Raw genomic sequence first — 19,517 nt, 5'->3', positions numbered from 1 at the left:
AATGATCCCTGAGCAGAGCCAACAGTAAGCCCTGAGCAGAACAAGGTATGCCCCCCACCCCCACCTACAAACACGCATAGAGGAGCAACATCTGAGCAAAGTATAGGCAAGAAGGTAAGAGGCCTCTTGGAGGCTCCTGGGCCCAATTTATAGGAGTGACATTAGTGAAGGCGATAGTGATGGTTCCTATTTATTTTCTGCAGGGGATGAGCTGCCTTTCGATTGTGAAATGTTCGACTCAGTGTAGAAGAGAGGTCAGAGGGCTGGTATTCAGCAGCCACTTTATATAATGCGCCCCAATCACAGTGGATTAGTCTCATTGGGTCCCTGGTTTCAGAGCTTTGTCCCTGAAAAGAGATTCCAGCCACCATCTGGGTGGCATCTAAGAAGCTGAGGCACTGACTGGGAAGAAAGCAAGAGAAGCATGAGCCAGAGAAAAGAGGAGCAGAGGGAGTTAAAACACAGAGAGCCTCAAGTCCAAATTAAGTTGTGGTGGTTGAGTGTTTGTTGGTGCGGTTGCTTTTTTTGGGGGGCCTACACTGGGCGATGTTCGGGGCTTACTCTGGGCTCTAGGCTCAGAGATCACTCCTGGCAGAGCTTAGGGCATCTTATATACGGTGCAGGAGATCCAAACCCAAAGCCAGTGGGTAAACACAAGAGCCTCAATTCCTGTACTATGTCTTTGCCCCTCTGGTCTTCCACCTTGTTTTATGCCACCCTCGAGTGATCAGGGACTGATCCTGCCTTGGGGTTTGGGGAACCCTGGGCCACAGAGGCATGCACCAGGTGGTTTCTCTATACAAAGCCTGCACCCAACCCTGAGCACAAAGGCTTGAGCTCCATAATGGATCCGCCACTTGAGCTGTGGCCAGAGACCCGGGTGAGGGGACAGCGGATACTCACAGAAGTCGCTGTGCCTGCGCTGGCGGTGGTAGGTGGAGGAAGCGCTCCGCTGCCCTTTGCTGTGGCTGGCGCCTTTGCTGGAACTACTCGTCCCATTGGTGGTGTCGCTGGGCGCCCGCACCCTTGCCAGGGCCAGCCCTGGGGCACCCCGGTCCCCACCCTCCTGCAGGAAAAGGCAAGATGCAGGATCTCAGTCTAAGTCTCTTGGGGGACTGTGGCTCGCTCCCTCGCACCCCACCCATCGGGCACCTCCTGACCTCAGTCTTCCTGCCCAGCAGGAGGTAGGTGGCGGTCACTTCATTATACTTCTGGCTAGTCAAGGCTTCCTTGATCTCTTCCCGCGTGTAGCCCATCCCCACCATCACATCTGGGAGAGGAGGGGAGAGAAGGGGTGAGTCTCCCCAAGATTTTCCTTGCCCTCATTTTGGCATCACAGAGCAATGTCTGCTCATGGCCCTGATGGGGTGGGGAGAGGGCCCAGCCCCATGCTGCCAGCAGCCCCCTGATCTTCCTGAGAATATTCTAGGGGCACACACGAGAATCAATCAGGGGTTCTGAGCCCCAAAACAGGCATGAGTCAGTCTAGAGGCGATTGGTTCAGAGTGGCGTGTATGTGTCATATCTGGCCAAACCCAAGTTGTTATAGCCACACCCGTTGCCACTGATTGGCTCAGGGTGGGCGTATGATCTACAACTGTCCAATAGAAACTCCCCAAGTAAGACATATTGCTGGGCTCAGGTGTTGCGTATGTAACTGAGTTCTGGCCTTTCTGACTTTGGAATGGTCCAAGACAATAGATTGATGTAGTGAAATCCAATGGGTACAAGCCTAGGACTTTGGGCAGGTAAGAAAGTGGTTGTCTTCCAGAGGTGGTGTCTGCGCTGCTCCAGTCAGCTTATTCCTACAGGGGGAGCGACCTGGAGAAGAAGCCACCATTGATGTCCAACTGCTAGCTATGAGCACCTAGATCCAGCTGTGCCTGAAGGCCTTCTAGATTGTGTGAATCCACTGGGTTAATCATGGATCATTGCCCAGTTAAAACACTTGACATTGATTGGCATGAATAATTTCTTATTTGGTGAGGGCCGGGACTAAACCTGGGTTCACATGCATGTTCTACTGATGTCCTACATCCCTGCCTGTGTTGACAGTTTTGTTTTTGTTTTTGTTTTTTTTTTTGGTTTTTCGGGCCACACCCGTTTGATGCTCAGGGGTTACTCCTGGCTAAGCGCTCAGAAATTGCCCCTGGCTTGGGGGGACCATATGGGATGCCGGAGGATTGAACTGCAGTCCTTCCTTGGCTAGCGCTTGCAAGGCAGACACCTTATCTCTAGCGCCACCTCGCCGGCCCCATAAGGTGAATATAGTTTTATACTTTTTTTGTTTTTGTTTTTTTGGGCCACACCCGTTTGATGCTCAGGGTTTACTCCTGGCTAAACGCTCAGAAATTGCCCCTGGCTTGGGGGGAGCATATGGGACACTGGGGAATTGAACCGCAGTCCTTCCTTGGTTAGCGCTTGCAAGGCAGACACCTTACCTCTAGCGCCACCTCGCCGGCCCCTTAACAGTTTTTTTTGTTGTTTACATTTTTTTTTTTTTTTTTTGGTTTTTGGGCCAAACCTGGTGACGCTCAGGGATTACTCCTGGCTATGAGCTCAGAAATTGCTCCTGCAGGGCCAGAGTGGTGTCGCAAGCGGAAGGGTGTTTGCTTTGCAGTGGCATCTCATAAGGTCCCCCAAGCCCAGGAGCGATTTTTTTTGTTTTTGTTTTTTTTAAGGGTGGGATCACACCCAGCAGCGCTCAGGGCTTCCTCCTGGCTCTACACTCAGAAATCTCCCCTGGCAGGCTTGGGGGACCATATGAGATGCTGGGATTCAAAACACTGTCCTTCCTCATGCAAGGCAAATGCCCTGCCCTCCGTGCTATCTCTCCAGCCCTGCCAGGAGTGACTTCTGAGCACATAGTCAGGAGTCACAACTGAGCAACGCCGGGTGTGGCCGAAAAACAAAACAAAAGAAAAACTAAAAAGAAAATTGCTGGGCCCGGAGAGATAGCACAGGGCGTTTGCCTTGCAAGCAGCTGATCCAGGACCTAAGGTGGTTGGTTCGAATCCCGGTGTCCCATATGGTCTCTCGTGCCTGCCAGGAGCTATTTCTGAGCAGACAGCCAGGAGTAACCCCTGAGCACCGCCGGGTGTGACCCAAAAACAAAAAAACAAACAAAAAAAAGAAAATTACTCCTGGCTTGGGGACCATATGGGACTCCGGGAATCGAACCAGGTCCGTCCTGGGTCAGCCACGTGCAAGGCAAATGCCCTACCACCATGCTATCACTCTAGTCCCAGTTTTTGAAACATAGAAAAGGTAATCTCATGGGGTACAGGGTTCTGCTCATTGTCTGGTTGAAGCCACAGTGTCCGGATCTTCTGTCATTTGTTACCATTGCACTGTTTCACTGGTTTTGGTTTCCTCAGGTTCCTCAAATGTAGAGCTAGGCTATTGCTGTAGGGCCCAGGATTTGAGGGTTCCCAGCTGGAGGGTCAGAGACTACAGGGGTGGTAGGGAGAAGGAAGTACATGCCGCTGTGGGGGTTTTCCCCACATGAGCGTGTTCCCAAACTCTCTTGGAAGCGTCTGTGATTTCAGACATCAAAGCTTTTTTACGCACTGATTCGTGCTCAGGGCAGATGAACTAATTAATTCAATGAATGCATTTGCTCAGAAGGACCAGCTGAGAGGGGCTGGAGCGATTTCACAATCAGGGGGTGGCCAACGCAGGTTTGATCCCCAGCATCCCAGAGGGTCCCCAAGTCCGCCAGCAGTGACTCCACAGTGCAGAGCCAGGAGTGACCCCCAGCACTATCAGGTGTGACCCCCCCAAACAAAACAAATAAAAAAGAAATGGGGGCCGGAGAGATAGCATGGAGGTAAAGTATTTGCCTTGCATGCAGAAGGTCGGTGGTTTGAATCCCGGCATCCCATATGGTCCCCTGAGCCTGCCAGGAGCGATTTCTGAGCGTAGAGTCAGGAGTACCCCCTGAGCGCTGCTGGGTGTGACCCCCCAAAAAATAACCCCAAACAAACAAAAAGAAGAAAAGAAAAAAAAAATTGCAAGCAGCCGATCCAGGACCTAAGGTGGTTGGTTCGAATCCCAGTGTCCTTATGGTCCCCCATGCCTGCCAGGAGCTATTTCTGAGCAGACGGCCAGGAGTAACCCCTGAGCACCGCTCGGTGTGGCCCAAAAACCAAAAAAAAAAAAAAAAAAGAAGAAGAAGAAATGTTGAGAGGCAGTCCCAGATGATGTGGTATCCATCATTTTGGTTTTGATTGGTTTGGGAGTCACATCCACTAGTGCTTATGGTTAATTCCAGGCTCGGTGCTTCAGTAAGCACCAACTTCCCCAAGGGGTGTATTCAGAGACTCACCCCTTACCCCCCACGTGGCCCTGGCCCCTCACCGATTCTCTTGGTATCCCCGAAGTCTTCCTCCGGCTCCGTGTATGGCTTCAACTCCTCGCCCTCGTAGCCAATGTTGATCCACTTGTCTTTCATGATTTGCTGTAGAACAGAGCAGGGGGCGGGGCAGATGTCAGAAGGCACCAGGGAAGTGGGTGGGGTGCTTGCCTTGCATGTAGGGACCATTGTTGAATCCCTGGCACCCCAAAGGATGCCCCTGAACACCACCAGGACTGATTCTTGAATGCAGAACCAGGAGTAACCCCTGAGTATCACCATGTACGATGTGATCCTCCCCCGAAAAATAGAAGGAACAGGGGCCAGAGTGACAGCACAGCAGGTAGGGTGCATTGCACATAGCTGACTCGAGTTCGATTCCCAGCATCCCATATGGTCCCCTGAGCCTGCCAGAAGTGATTCTGACCACAGAGATAGGAGTAGCCCCTGGGCTCTGCCAGATGCGGCCCAGAAACCAATTAACTAAACCAACAAAAAGAAAAGAAAAAGAAAGTTACTACTAACTCAGTTTTTTGGGGGGCTGGAGCAATAGCACAGCGTGTAGGGCATTTGCCTTGCAAGCAGCTGACCCAGGACTGACCCGAGTTCGATCCCCAGCATCCCATTTGATCCCCCAGCCTGCGAGGAGCAATTTGTGAGCGCAGTGCCAGGAGTAAGCCCTGAGTATCATCAGGTATTATGTGACCCCCCCAAAAAAAAGGCAGAACTGGGAAAAATAAGCTCTCCCTCCCTTCCACATACTGGCAGGGCCCCCCAGTGAACTGGCCGGCCCTGCCCCCACTTGGAAGCCTCACACCTCAGCATCAGGCTTCCTGAGCGCTAGCTAGCGCCTTCTCACCCCCCACAGGAGCTGCCTGATGCCAGCCTGGTGCCAGCCTCCCGCCTTCTCGGAGGCCCCAGCACCCTGTAATCAGCCCAAGAGATCATTAGCTAATTACAGGCACAGTGGGGGAGTGGGCGAGGCTGGGTGGGGGGTGGGGTTAAGGGGAGCCTCAGGATGAGCCTGGGAGCTCTTTCCTGAATTGGGGCTCCCCCAGACTTTCCAGCAAGTTGTGGTGTGTGTGTGTGGGGGGGCTCGAGCTGACCTCCAGTGTGCAGCGTTTGGCGGGGTTCAGCACCAGGAATCTCCGAAGGATGCTCTCGCAGTCCGTGGACATGTAGAAAGGGACCCGGTATTTTCCTCTGAGGACTCGCTCTCGCAGCTCCTGGTGGGGGGGGGCAGGGTTATTCGGGTGAGGGGGTGGGTCTGTCCACCTCTCGATTCATCACACACATGGACACACACACACACACACACACACACCCCAACATCCTCTCCCATCCCCTTCCTAGAAATGACAGCAAGGCCCCCATCCACGCCCTATCTCCCCACTTTAGTTGTCTGTCTCTCCCATGGGAAAATGTGACCAGATGTAAGATTACAGGGACCCTCTAGACCTCACACACTCCTCCTCAAATAGGGACCCGGTCACCCTTGCACAAATCTGGGTGCGAGGGAGCTGCTGTACCAGGTCAAAGGGTTGGGGGGGGGGGTGGAGTGACAGCACAACAGGGAGAGCGTCTGCCTGCCTTTAGGTTCGGTCCCAGGCACGCTACATGGTCCCCCAAGCCCGCTTAGGAGTAATCCAAGCACCAAAAACAAGTGGGGGGCCAGAGCGGTGGAGCAAGTGGTATAGCATTTGCTTTGCACGCACTGACCTAGGATGGATCACAATTTGATCCCCCAGCGTCCCATATGGTCCCCCAAGCCAGGAGCAATTTCTGAGCACATAGCCAGGAGTAACCCGAGTGTCACCGGGTGTGGCCCAAAAAACAAAAAATAAATAAAAAAAAACCCCACCAACTCAAAGGCTTCACAGTCAACTTGGGTTCAATCCTGCAAACCCATGTGCTCCCCCACCCCCCTACCCAAGTCATCCCTGAACTCAGACGTAGTGAGGGAGCCCTGAGCCTCAAGGTGTGGCCCCAAAACCAAACAAACAAGGAAGTCAAAGGCTTTACTCATTTCCGGGCCAAGGCTTTGAGAGGGAAGACACATTCCAGGGCCTGGAGAGTGTGGTGGAGGGAGAAAGGAGGAGGAGAGGAGTCGGGGGAGCCATTGTCCCCTCTGGTGAATTTGCCTGTGCCAGCCGGAGAGAGTCCAGCAGGGCAGACCTTTGCTTGTTCGCTCCTTGCCCTGGGCACCTCTGAGTGTGGCCCCCAAACCAAAAATAACAAAGAGGGCTGGCTGGAGGGGGGCCGGGTGAGGTGCAGATCTTACAGTCGGGGGTGCATGTGGGGGGGATGAATATTTCATGCGTCCAGGATCACTTTCCCCAGAGCCTGCACAGGGGCTCTGGGCCAACAAACACGGATCATCTGGCTGCGAGCGGCAGGTACATGAGAGGCCCATTTCGCAGATGCAGAGACAGAGACCAGGAGCTGAAAGTCACCGACACAGGGACAGTGGCTCGGCAGGGGCAGGGCCAGGGTCGAGCCAGGTAAGTGGGCTCAAGGGTGTTGCTGGGCTGTGGCCACCATATGGGGCCTCCCAGGACATTCAGACATGAGCCCCTCCGAGGGGCTTTGCCCACCAGTTCGGGCTCACCCAGCTCTTCAATGTCCTGTCTACAGGTGGGGAAACTGAGGCCCAAAAATAGGCCTGGTCAAGGTCGCTCAGCAAGGAAGTGGTCCAGCTAGGTAACCCTTCACTAGGCAAGCTGTGGACCCCTACAGGGAAACCAGGATGGCACAAGGTAGCAGAGCCTGGAGTGGGATGCTGGGGTTTTTGGGGTCCTGACACCCCATATGGTCCCCCAAGCCTGCTAGAAAAGCTCCACCAACTGGACCACCTTCCTGGCCCCAAGTTTGCCTTTGATAGATATTTCTCAGAACATGGAACATCCACATTGTGACCCTTTGCAGCTGGTGGGGACACAAAGATGGTGGTCTAGGCCCCTTTACCTGCACCCTTTAATCTATTACAGGGGTCTCAAACTCGTGGTTCGCGGGCCGTTTGCGGCCCTCCGTACAACATTTTGTGGCCCGCAGCCGGCCTTCAAATATCGCAGTATTTGTGATTATTTGCTTACTGAATAATCGCAATAAAAATTGCATTAGTGGGGCCGGGTAGGTGGCGCTGGAGGTAAGGTGTCTGCCTTGCAAGCGCTAGCCAAGGAAGGACCGCGGTTCGATCCCCCGGCGTCCCATATGGTCCACCCAAGCCAGGGGCGATTTCTGAGCACATAGCCAGGAGTAACCCCTGAGCGTCAAACGGGTGTGGCCCAAAAACCAAAAAAAAAAAAAAAAAAAAAATTGCATTAGTAAGAAAAAAATCGCATTAAACATTTGTATACCCCGAGCAGTTCCGTTCGGGGTATGCAAATGTTTAATGCGATTTTTTCCATTTTTTATCTTACTAATGCGATTTTTTATTGCGAATATTCAGTAAGTGAATAATCGTGAATACTTTGCGCCTAGCACAGATGTCATTTCCGCTGCTCCTGCCCACTGTCCTTTTTTTTTTGTGAAATCCCTTATGTGGCCCTGCCTCACCCCGACTTTGCCTCCTGCAGCCTCCAGGTAAATTGAGTTTGAGATCCCTGATCTATTGTGTCTCAATCGGAGCCCCTATGAGGACCCACACAGCAGGCGTCACTCAGGGTGTGAGATTGTGTCAGGGTCACATCTGCAGTCTGTGGGGGCCCACATTCCCTGTGAGACACCAGTATAGTGGGGAGGGCGTTTGCCTTGCAAACAGCCAACCTGGGTTCGATCCCTCGCCACTCAAATGATCCGCTGAGCACCGCCAGGAGTGATTCCAGAGCACAGAGCCAGGACGAACCCCTGAGCACTGCGGGTGTGACCCAAGACAAAACCAGAAGCTCCCAGAAGGGCTTTGGGGCGACCGCAAGCACCTTGAGGTTGTGACCGTCGAAGGGCAGCGAGCCGCTGACAAGGGTGTAGAGGATGACGCCCAGACTCCAGATGTCCACCTCAGGCCCGTCGTACTTCTTGCCCTGAAACAGTTCTGGGGCGGCGTATGGGGGGCTCCCACAGAAGGTGTCCAGCTTCGAGCCCAGCGTGAATTCATTGCTGAAGCCGAAGTCGGCGATCTTGATGTTGGCCTCGGCATCCAGCAAGAGGTTCTCAGCCTGGAAGCAGAGAGAGAGGGAGAGGATGGGCGCTGGGACCCATCTTGGGGGCGTGTCTAGGTGTTGGGAGCTGGGCTCAGTGCCACGCGTGTTGGTTAGTTGGTTTTGCTTTTTGGGTCACACCTGGTGACCCAAAAAAGTCAGCTCAGGGCTGACTCCTGGTTCTGAGCTCAGGGCTGACTCCTAGTCGGTTCAGGGGACCGGAGGGGATGCCGGGGATTGAACCTGGGTTAGCCATGTGCAAGGCAAATGCCTCCCCATTTTGTGCTATGGCTTGGGCCCTCTGCTTCAGTTTTTGAAAAGTGCAAAAAGATGAGGCCGGAAAGGTAACACAGCGGTAGGGTGTTTGCCTTGCATATGGCCAATCCAGGAGGGACCCGGTTTGATTCCCAGCATCCCATATGGTCCCCCAGCCTGCCAGGGGCGATTTCTGAGTGCAGAGCCAGGAGTAACCACTGAGCACTGCTGGGTGTGGCCCAAAAACCAATCAATCAATCAATAAAATAAAGTTAAAAAAAAAAAAGTAAATTGGGCCCGGAGCACAGCGGCGTTTGCCTTGCAAGCAGCAGGACCAAAGGTGGTTGGTTCAAATCCTGGTGTCCCCCATGCCTGCCAGGAGCTATTTCTGAGCAAACAGCCAGGAGTAACCCCTGAGCACCGCCGGGTGTGGCCCAAAAAAACAAAACAATACAAACAAAAAAAAAGTAAATTGCAAAAAGATTCCTGCTTCCTGAAAGTGGGAGGGAAAATGCAAAAACATGTATGTGAAAACCCCACTCTATAAAATGGCACCAGTGACATGGGTCACTCCTGGGGATCCTCCCTTCAGAGAGGTGGTCCCCAACAATGATGATGTCCTGCTGGGGGTGGGGGGGCGGGAATGACTCATAGGGCTACAGGCCAGATTTCACTATCCAACCCCCAACTTCACATCTGGGTGTGGCTGGGATACAGGTACCAGCAGGTCCCCGAATCCCGTCCCCCCACCTCACCACCAGGGGGCGCGCCCCCTCCTGGGTCAGTGGCCGGAACCGGGGCGGAAGCTGAGCAAACAGACCTTCCTGCAGGAGGAAGCTCCTGGGAGGGCTTAGAAAGTTCCAGGGCTGTGTGACCCCAGGAAGGAGTGAGTTTGCATCACTGGGATTCTGGAAGATTCTGGAAGATTCTCAGGGCTTGAGCCCATGTGGGTCAGACCCACGGCCCTATTACTGTTTCTTTTCCTTTCTTTTTTTCTTATTTGTTTTTTTGGGTCACAGCCAGAAATGCTCAGGGCTGACTCCTGGATGTGTTCACGGGACCATATAGGGTGTCAGGATTGAACCCAACTGATTCGTGCAGAGCCCCTTCTCCTCCCCCTGGTATCGCTCCAGGCCTGTTTCCTTCCTTCCTCCTGCCCCCAAGTCACCAGGCCCCCTCCCCCATCTGCTGGCCTTGTACCTGTCACAAATGTTAGGGGCCATGAGAAAAAGAGGGGGGTTCAGGAGGTGTATGTAGGGGAGTCGCAAGGCCTGGGGGCACTCACCTTCAGGTCCCGGTGGACAATGTGTTTCTGGTGACAGTAGTGCACGGCCGAGACAATCTGGGGGTACGGCAGTGTTAGAGCGGGTGGCCCCCACGTTCCCCGAGGCCATGCCAGGCCCGTGTAATGGTCTCCAGAGGAGATCCCATGGAACCATCACAGACTCGCACCCGTCACAGGTGCACACACCCACACACAGGCCTCATCCCTGAGCCCCTATAGTCCTGGACTGGAACCCTCAGATCCCTCTGCCCATTTGGTCACAACTGGCCCCCTCACACCTGGGCCCCCCAGTACTGAGCCCCCCTAGTACCTGGGCCCCCATTTACATGCCTCTTCCCCATACCCCTGGCCCCCGCCCAGGTTATTTCTTCACATCTTCTAGTCCCTATGCCTGTACCCCACCCCTCCCTGCCCTGGATACAATCCTGCACCCCCATACCCCAAACCCCTGGATCTCCTCATCCCTGACCTCTGGACACTTTCAGTCCTCAACTCGGCTCATTCCCCCTTACTCTGTCGTCACCCCAGGCCCCTGACCAGAAACTGGCATCACCCACTCCCCAGATCTCATCCTGGGGGACACCCCTGCACCCCTCCACGGGCCCCCTGACCTGTCGGAACTTGGCCCGAGCCTCCTTTTCCTTCATGCGGCCATGGGACACGAGGTAGTCGAACACTTCTCCTGCAGGCACAGGGCGGCAAGGAGAAGGTGCTCAGGGCTGAGAGTGAGGTGATGGGGAAACACAGGCGGAAGTGGGTTGTGGGGGAACCTCACCGGCACTGGCATATTCCATCACCAGGTATAGGGTCTTCTCTGTCTCCATCACCTCAAAGAGCTTCACTGCAAAGAGGGGCGCAGTTACGGGGAGCAGACCTCCTCCTACATGGGGTGCATTCTCCCTTTCCTGTGTCCCCGCTTTCTGTTGCCCTGGGACGCTTGCTTGCTTTCTGCAGCAGGGGGATTTGCACCTGCGTCCCTGCACCTGTCCCTGGTTGGTCGCATGCAAGGCAAAGTCCTACCGCTGTGCTATCACTCTGACCCCTGCCGGGGGGGGGGGGGGGGAAATCTTTGTAAGGAACCAGAACTGCAGTTTCAGGGTCCTCAACTCTCCTCTCCCCGACAGCAGTGTGAGTCCCCCTCTTGCCCCCTACTCACCAATGTTGGGGTGATTCAGGCCCTTCATGATGCGGACTTCGCGGAAGAGCTGGAAAGAAGAGAAAGAGGTGAGGGGCATTTCCCAGAAAACTCTTCCCTGCCCAGGCCCCCTCCAGGCCCCCTTTGACCCTGCCCAAGCCCCCATCTGGCCCCTCTTTGGTCCTGCTCTGGCCCGCCTCACCTTCTGCAGGCTACTGGGGTTCAACTGGGTTTTGTCAATGATCTTGATGGCAACCTGGAGAAAGAAAGCCAGGGGAGGTCACGGAAGCACCAGCTGCAGCTGAGACTGGTGGCCCCCAAATTCAGATCTCTTGATGCAGAGACTTGGCCAAACAGTGGGGGGGGGGGGAATCTCAACCCCCAGGACCTTTGCACATGCCATCTGGCAGTCACCATCTCAGTTCCTTGCCCCATCCCCGCCATGCAGAACAACAGCTGGGCGCTGAGCATTAGAGAGGAGAATTCTGTCTATTATTGTTTGGGGGACACGCCTAGCAGTGCTCAGGGGCCGCTCCCTGTCCCAGAGCTCTGAGGACATTCCAACAGTGCTCGGGGGATCAGGAAACTCCAGAGAGCAAACCTGGGGCTCCAGCATGCGAAGCCCACACCCCAGTCCTCTGAGTCAGCACCCAGGCCTAAACTCAATTTCGTCCAAGGGCCAACCCCGGGGCTAGTGCTGCCCCAGGAGTCACTCTCAGGGCCCCCTACATAGACATAGTAGGCATAGTCTCATTACCTGAGTCACCACCTCAACAGCACAATATTTTTTGGGGGGTGATGAGGCATCAGGAAGATGGATTTTGGGTTTTCTTTTCTGGTTTGTTTTTTTGGGCTACACCAGGCGGCACTCGGGTTACTCCTGGCTCTGCACTCAGAAATTGCCCCTGGCTCGGGAGACCACATGAGATGCCAGGGATTGAACCCAAGTTTGTATTGGGTCAGCCGCATGCAAGGCAAACACTCTACCACTGTACTACCACTCTGGTCCTGGAAGATGGGTTTTGGGGTTATGCCTGGTAGCGCTCAAGGACTCGTCCTGTACTGTGACCAGACTTTTCTGTTCCTTCTCTCTCTCTGGTTTGTTTTTATTTTGTCTGTTTTGGGGCCACACTCAGGAATCACTCTCGGCAGGCTTGGGGGACCATATGGGGTGCTGAGGATCAAATCCAGATCAAACCACATGCTATGCAAGCACCTTACCCACCATACTATCTCTCCAGCAGCCCCTAGAGTTTTGTTTTGGTTTGGTTTTTGGGTCACACCTGGCAGTGCTCAGGGGTTACTTCTGGCTCTGTGCTCAGAAATCACTCCTGGCAGGTTCAAGGGACCATATGGGATATGGGACCATATGGGAATTGAATCCAGGTCCATCCTGGGTCGGCTGCATGCAAGGCAAATGCCCTACCTCTGTGCTATCGCTCTGGCCTGCTCTCAAAGAAGTTTATGTATCGACTACATAAAAAAAAAAATCTCCTGGACTGCAGCCCAGAAAGATAACACAGGAGTCAAGGCACTGGCCCTGCCCACACAGGGCCTGGTGAAATATCCAACACTGGGGCCAGAGTGGTGGTTCAGTGGTAGGGCATTTGCCTTGCACGCAGCTGACCCAGGAGGGACCAAGGTTCCATCCCCCGGCGTCCCATAAGGTCCCCCAAGCCAGGAGCGATTTCTGAGCGCAAAGCCAGGCGTAACCCCTGAGCGTCACCAGGTGTGGCCCAGAAAAAAAAAAAAAGCAAAAAATCCGACACTGCGTATGATTCCCCAAGCCCCACCAGAAGTGACCTCTGAGCACAGAACTAAGAGTAAACCCTGAACACTGGTGGGTGTGGCACAAACCCAACCTCACCCGCCAAAAAACAAAACAAAACAAAACAATAAAAAACACCACAGAGAAGAAATCTAGTTAAGAGCTGGTTCCAAGGGCTGGAACATGCGTTCTGCAGAGAGATTCCCGGGTTTGGTCCCCAGCACCATTTGGTTCTCTCAGCACTGCTGGGGTGTTTCCTTCACCCGCCCCTCCACACACACAAAAGGACAGGGGGAGGAGACAGATGATTCAAAGGGCTAATGCACATGTTTTGGGTATGAGGTCCCCGGATTTAATCTCCAGCCAGCAGTTGTCCTGAGTACCATCAAGAGCAGCTTCCCCTGTGTGTGTGTGTGTGTGTGTGTGTGTGTGTGTGTGTGAGAGAGAGAGAGAGAGAGAGAGAGAGAGAGAGAGAAAGCTAGAGAAGGGGGAAGGAGAGGGAGATAAAGGAATAGTGAGAGGAAGAGGGAAGGGAGAAGGAATGAAAGGGAGGATAGAAAGAGGAAGAGTGAGGAGGGAGCTCTCCCACTGGGGGTGTCCTATGATCCAGCTCAGACCCACAAGTGGGGTGAGGGCTGTGCTCTGTTCTGAGAAGGGGAGAGAAGAGGATTCCTCCGCTCGCCTCCTCGCCCCAACTGGATTTCTGCCTCTACCAGCCACTTCTCACACCAGTATGGAGCCGATCATATGGCTTCGCTCCTGGAGTCTGGGGTGCGGGGAAACCTATGAATTAATTGTCAATCTGAAGGGAACGATGCATTCTGGGGAGAGGCCCGGCTGTCAGGGGGCCGCTTCTCCCCAACTGTGCTGCTTCTCCCCAACTCTCCCCAAAGGGCATTCAACAGTACAACCTCTTTCTTTGCTTTTTTTTTTTTTTTTTTTGGCTTTTGGCGTTTGGGCCACACCCTGCGCCGCTCAGGGGTTACTCCTGGCTCTGCGCTCAGAAATCACTCCTGGCAGGCTCATTTGGGGGACCATATGAGATGCTGGGGGTCAAACCTGGGTCCGTCCCATGTCAGCTACATGCAAGGCAAACACCCTACCGCTGTTTTATCACTTTGGCCCCTGTTTTTTTTTTCTCCTAACCACACCCTGGGGATGCTTAGGACTTATTCATAGTTCTGCATTTAGGGATCACTTCTGACAGTGCTGGGGGGGGGGAACCCTATGGGAGGGTGTAGGAGCCAACCCTGGGTTGGCCATGTGCAAGATAAACGTCCTCCCTGCTTTGCTATCTCTCTGGCTCCGTGACCTCTTTCTTCAGGCCCCGGAGGTGCTGGCAGGAAGCTGTAAACTGTAAAGTAAGGGAAAGTTTGCCCATAAAACCACTGGGGTCTTGGGCGATGATGAAATAGGAAAGAGGGCAGGGCCTCAGGAAAGGGGTGTGGTCACCCAGGAGGGGCGTATCTATCCAGGTAGGGATGTGGCCACCCCAGTGACCAGGCCTCCAGTGTAAGTAGCTAGCTCTGTGCTCAGGGATCACTCCTGGCAGGGCTCAAGGGACCGTATGGGATGCTAGGGATCAAACCCAGGGATAGCTGTGTGCAAGCTAACAACCCCCTTTTTCTTTCTTATTTTTTGAGTTTTTGGGTCACACCCAGCGGCGCTCAGGGGTTACTCCTAGCAAGGCTTGAGGGATCATATGGGATGCCGAGGATCAAACCAGGGTTGTCCGTGTGCAAGGCAAATGCCCTACCTCTGTGCTACTGCTCGGGCATCCATTATGGTTCATTTATAAAAACACCCCCTGGGTTACCTGGGATCTAATGTTTCAGGGCTGTCTGAACCCCAGTCTTCTGCAGCGAATGTTCTGGGATGCCACAGAGGTTCTGGGGGACTCTCTCCAGGGGGCTGAAGGCTCCCCAAATCCCCACCTCAACCCCACTACCCCCCACCTACCCATCCACCCGCCCGCCCTCCTGCTCACCTCCCGGCCCGTGAGGATGTGCCGTGCCAGCTTCACTTTGGCGAAGTTGCCCTTCCCGATGGTCCTCAGCAGTCGGTAGTTGCCAACGTGGGGCTGCTCCTCGGGGCAGGAGGCGATGGAGTTGTGGCAGCGGGCACCCAGCGAGCGGGTCGACCAGGAGGGTCCTTTGTCCGAGGAGCGGCCACTGCCCAGGGTGCCATGCTGGGGAGGGTGCAGGGGGGAGAGATCTGAACTCAGGCTGCCCGTGTGTACCCGGGACAACCCCAGCACACCCCGGCCTGAGAAATGCCATCCCCCATCTCTCCCTGGCAGGACGTCCCCCAACCAACTAGCCACCCCAATTAGAGTCTGATCCCACACACAACTGCCTCTTTTTTTGTTTTTGGTCCACGCCCGGTGAGACTCAGGGGTTACTTCTAGCTTAGGGGACCAGATGGGAAGCCAGGGGATCGAACCGAAGTCTGTCCTAGGTTAGTTGCGTGCAAGGCAAACACCCCACTGCTGTGCCACTGTTTCAGCCCCTGCCTCTTTTTTTTTTTTTTTTTTTTTTTGGTTTTTGGGTTACTCCTGGCTCTACACTCAGAAATCGCTGCTGGCAGACTTGGGGGACCATATGGGATGCAGGGATTCAAACCACCAACCATTTGCATGAAAGGCAAATGCCTTACCTCCATGCTATCTCTCCGGCCCCATGCCTCTCTGTTTTTTGTTTTTTTTTTTTTTTTTGGTGCCTCTCTTTTTTTAATTAAAAAAATTTCCCGTGGGCTGGAGAGAGAGCATGGAGGTAAGGCGTTTGCCTTTCATGCAGAAGGTTATCAGTTCAAATCCCAGCATCCCATATGGTCCCCCGTGCCTGCCAGGAGCGATTTGAGCCTGGAGCCAGGAGTAAGGGTGTGACCCAAAATACAAAAAACAAAAACAAAACAAAATTTCCAGGTCATACCCGAAGATCATATACTCAGAGATAATATATATATAAATATATAATATAATATATACTATAAATATATTGTACAAAGAATCAGAACCTGGGTCGACCTTGTATGAGACCAAATCTCTACCAACTCAAACTATTTCTCTGCACCCAGGCCCACTTCTTGGCTCGGACATGCCAAGTTTGAGCGCTGAGCTGAATGCCCAGCCCCCAGCCAGCTTTGATGGCGAGCTGAACCTCAGTGGTCCTCAAAAAATGTCTTGCGGGCCGGAGAGTTAGCATGGAGGTAAGGTGTTTGCCTTTCATACAGGAGGTCATCGGTTCGAATCCCGGCGTCCCATATGGTCCTCCCGTGCCTGCCAGGAGCAATTTCTGAGCCTGGAGCCAGGAATAACCCCTGAGCACTGCCGGGTGTGACCCAAAAACCACAAAAAAAAAATGTCTTGCTCTGCCCATCGAGGCCCCTAAGCAGAGTCCCCACCTCCAAAATCCCCCTCTTTATGGCATAACCGCATTTGGTCCCGGCATCCCTAAAATCTAACTCAGGCCTTCACAGCCACCTAGACAATGTAATCTGTGATCTGTCTTGAGGTTCTGGCCTTCTAGAAACATCTCCCCAGCCTTTGCTGCAAACATTGTTTCTCAACCAGAATGTGGGATTGGGGGGGGGGCCCTATCAACGGTCACATTTTCTCTCTTTGTCCGGTTCCCTCCCCCGCGGGTCACTGCCTGTTCCAGACTGTCCTAACCTGATTGCCAGTCCCAGGATAGCGTCCCCTTTTAGGCGTGGGGCGCTGGGTGGGGGTGGAGGGGTTCACAGGGTGAATGCGGAGCCAGAGAGTCAAGTGGCTCAGCTCAGACCTTGGGCACACCTGTGCCCTTCCAGGGGTCAGGGGTCACTAAAGGAGACAGGAGGCACCAGGGTGTACCCCAGGACTGATTCTCCTCTCAGGCAGTCACCTGAGACCCCCCCCCAGACCAGGAGCAAAGGGACAGGCCCAAGTCATCCTCATTCTCCTTCCCCAGTAGGGTCCCCCAAAATCCTGAGGGTCTGGCCCTTCATGCAGTTACATGCCCATGTGGGTTTTAAGACGCGTCCTTTGACCCTGAGTTCAGCCTAATAGGCACCTAGGGGACCAATGACACCCACAGGAGCCCATGGAGAGGGACACTCTGTCCCTACCTGTGCCAGCGGGGAAACTGAGGCTGGGTGAGAGGAGGGGCCCAGTCAAGGTCACACAGCTCATACAGGCCTAGCCTGGCCGCCCACAGGCTATAGCCAGGAGAGTCCCTGAGACTGAGGGGTAGATGTACCAGGCTCCCCAGCTCCTCCACTGGGGGATCCCCAAGCCTCTTCCAGTGGAGTGGGGCGGGGGAGAGGAAACCCAGAGCCTGGCCAGCCCCCTGAGTCCTACTGAGAGCAGCACTGGAAGATGACTGCCCCATTAGGTGGCACCAAGAAACCCAGTGTGAGGGGAAGGTGGGCACCCCACAAAAGGCGACATGGTTGAGGGGCGCAGTTGAGGCAGGAGCTAGTGGGAGTCAAAACTGGCTGGGGCGATAGCATAGCAGGGAGGCATTTGCCTTGCACGCAGCTGACTCGGGTTCAATCCCCAACATCCTATAAGATTGCCCTATCCTGCCAGAAGTGACCCCTGAATGAAGATCCAGGAGTGAGCCCTGAGTACCACTGGGTGTGGCCCAAAAGGCAAGAAAAGAAAAAAAACTAGCAAGTACCACCTGCACCCCAATACTGGGATTGTGGCTAAAGAATCTACAACAGAGGGTGGTCTGGAATGTGGGGTGAAGGAAGCCAGGCCGCACCTGGCATTATTTTCAAGGGGGTAGGGGAGGAGGGAACCGTCTCAGTGAGGAGTATCTCTGCCCATGGTGCCCCAGGACCCAGAGAAGATCTTCAAGGCTGGAGGGGGAACAGAAGGACTTGGACCCCCACAGGCCCGTGCAAGAGCGGGTGAGGCTGGCAGGAGGTGGGGTGAGAGGTGCCAGGACCAGAGCTGAGAACACAAGCCTGGGGTGAGCCCGGGCTCATCAGATCACCCTAGAGATGATGGTAAGTAAGGAGAAGGGGAGCCTCGGCTCTGTCGCCCGCATCCCACATCACAGCCCTGGGCCCCTGCCATCGGCAGAGTCCCCCCCAAGGCTCACATGGTGACTAGTTCTGCCCAGGTCAGGGAAACACCCTAGTAGCTGCCCTAGGCTGAGAACCCAGTGTTAGAGTGAATTTGTGCAGCTTCTGGGGTCTGCTTCATCGGAACCCACTCTGTGGCTGCCCCCCAAGCCCAGGGCAGGAAGCTTAGGCTCAGAACAGGAACCCCAGGAGGAAGAGGACAAGGGCCTGGCCATGACCTCAGGCCATAGACTGCCCAGCCTGTCCTAGAGCGACTTGTGGGGTTCAGGGTTCTCACCAAGATTTGCCTCTCCTATGGGGGTTGGCGGAGGGGAGGGGTGGGGTTCTGAGGGTGAATGGGCGGGCAGAGCTAGTGGATATCTGGGGGTGCCAGGGCTCCTGGTAGAAGGCTGACAAGGAAACCCCATACTTAAGGGGGCTCTGGCTTTGGGGGGGATCTTTGGAGGAGCTGAAGGTAACTGGAATTGAGAGAAACTTGGGGGGCAGGAAGGTGGGGAACAGCAGAAAGGATGGAGCAGCGGGAGTTGGTGCCAGGGGGGGCCTGACCCAGAACATATCCCGCCAGCCCAAGAAGGGCGCTTCCAGGGGCAGCAAAGCGGGGTACAGAAGACTAGGAGTGGGGGGTCCAGGCTTCCCAGGTGTAAAAGCATCGGAACCCTAAAAACTTGGAGAGGAGGCAGACATGAAGCATGCAGATCCCGAGGGAGCTCAGAGCCAGGCTCTTCACGTCGGGCTTTGAAGGATCTGGGGTGTGTGTGGGGAAGAAGGCCTGGCTTTGGGGGTCCTGGGAAAACGAGGAGAGATCTTCCCTGGAAAGGGGGGGGGGATCAGACACAGGCCCCCACCCAGCAGGGAGAAAAGAGAGCAGGAGTAAGATGAATAGAAGCGGGGTCCTGGGGTGAAAGGCCCGGCCTGGGTGAGGGGTAGTCTCTAGAGATGGGGTGCTGAGGAAGGGGCCCCTAAGTGGCCTGGGGACCCCAACAGAGTGTGTGGGGGGGATCAGGCCTGGGAGGCAGCCAGGACCTGGGTCCAGAGCTCCAAATCTGGGCTGGGGCCGGCAAGGTGGGTTGGAAGCGGGCGAGGCTGCCCCAGAGAGGAGGAAGATCAGCAGCCAGGGTGGGGGGTCCGAAAGCCAAAGGTGGGGGGCCTCGGGGTGCCGGGGGAGGGGGGAGGGGGCAGGCCTGGGCTGCTGGGAGCAGAGTCCTTGAGCCAGCCTGGGAGTGAGCGAGCCGGGGCCCTGCCTGGGCCCAGCCGAGGTGGAAGCCGGGGCCTGCGGGGCGAGGCGAGAGGCGAGGGGAGTTGGGGGCTGGGGGTCGAGGCGAGGGGCCTGCACCCCAGGGGACCCCCGGGCTGGGGGCAAGGCCGGAGCCCCGCGGAGTCGGGCAGGGGGCCCGGGGGGCGCCGGGGCCGGGCCGGGGCGGGGCCGGGGGCCTGGGGGAGCTGCCCGGAGCGCCGGGCGCCGGGCGATCGGGGTCCCCCAAAGCGGCGCCCCCAAACCCACCAGGGTGGCCGGG

General features: G+C 55.2%; 1 protein-coding gene across 3 annotated transcripts in view; it reads right to left on the bottom strand.

Moving 5' to 3' along the window:
* Positions 1-19,517, bottom strand: part of MARK4 (microtubule affinity regulating kinase 4) — a 206,685-nt gene that overhangs the window by 16,682 nt on the left and 170,486 nt on the right. For all 3 annotated transcript variants that reach the window (XM_049787247.1, XM_049787248.1, XM_049787249.1), the window contains 11 exons: positions 14,921-15,121; positions 11,368-11,421; positions 11,187-11,235; positions 10,806-10,871; positions 10,642-10,712; positions 10,031-10,087; positions 8,272-8,508; positions 5,461-5,580; positions 4,360-4,459; positions 1,161-1,270; positions 904-1,066 (listed from right to left, as the gene is read on the bottom strand). In XM_049787247.1, the coding sequence (XP_049643204.1) occupies positions 904-1,066; positions 1,161-1,270; positions 4,360-4,459; positions 5,461-5,580; positions 8,272-8,508; positions 10,031-10,087; positions 10,642-10,712; positions 10,806-10,871; positions 11,187-11,235; positions 11,368-11,421; positions 14,921-15,121 (1,228 nt within the window). The remainder of the gene's footprint in view (positions 1-903; positions 1,067-1,160; positions 1,271-4,359; positions 4,460-5,460; positions 5,581-8,271; positions 8,509-10,030; positions 10,088-10,641; positions 10,713-10,805; positions 10,872-11,186; positions 11,236-11,367; positions 11,422-14,920; positions 15,122-19,517) is intronic.

The sequence above is a fragment of the Suncus etruscus genome, chromosome 14, assembly GCF_024139225.1.
Source record: "Suncus etruscus isolate mSunEtr1 chromosome 14, mSunEtr1.pri.cur, whole genome shotgun sequence".
Classification (NCBI taxonomy): domain Eukaryota; kingdom Metazoa; phylum Chordata; class Mammalia; order Eulipotyphla; family Soricidae; genus Suncus; species Suncus etruscus.
Note: the sequence above shows the minus strand (reverse complement) of the source record. Positions and strands in the feature narration are given on the sequence as shown.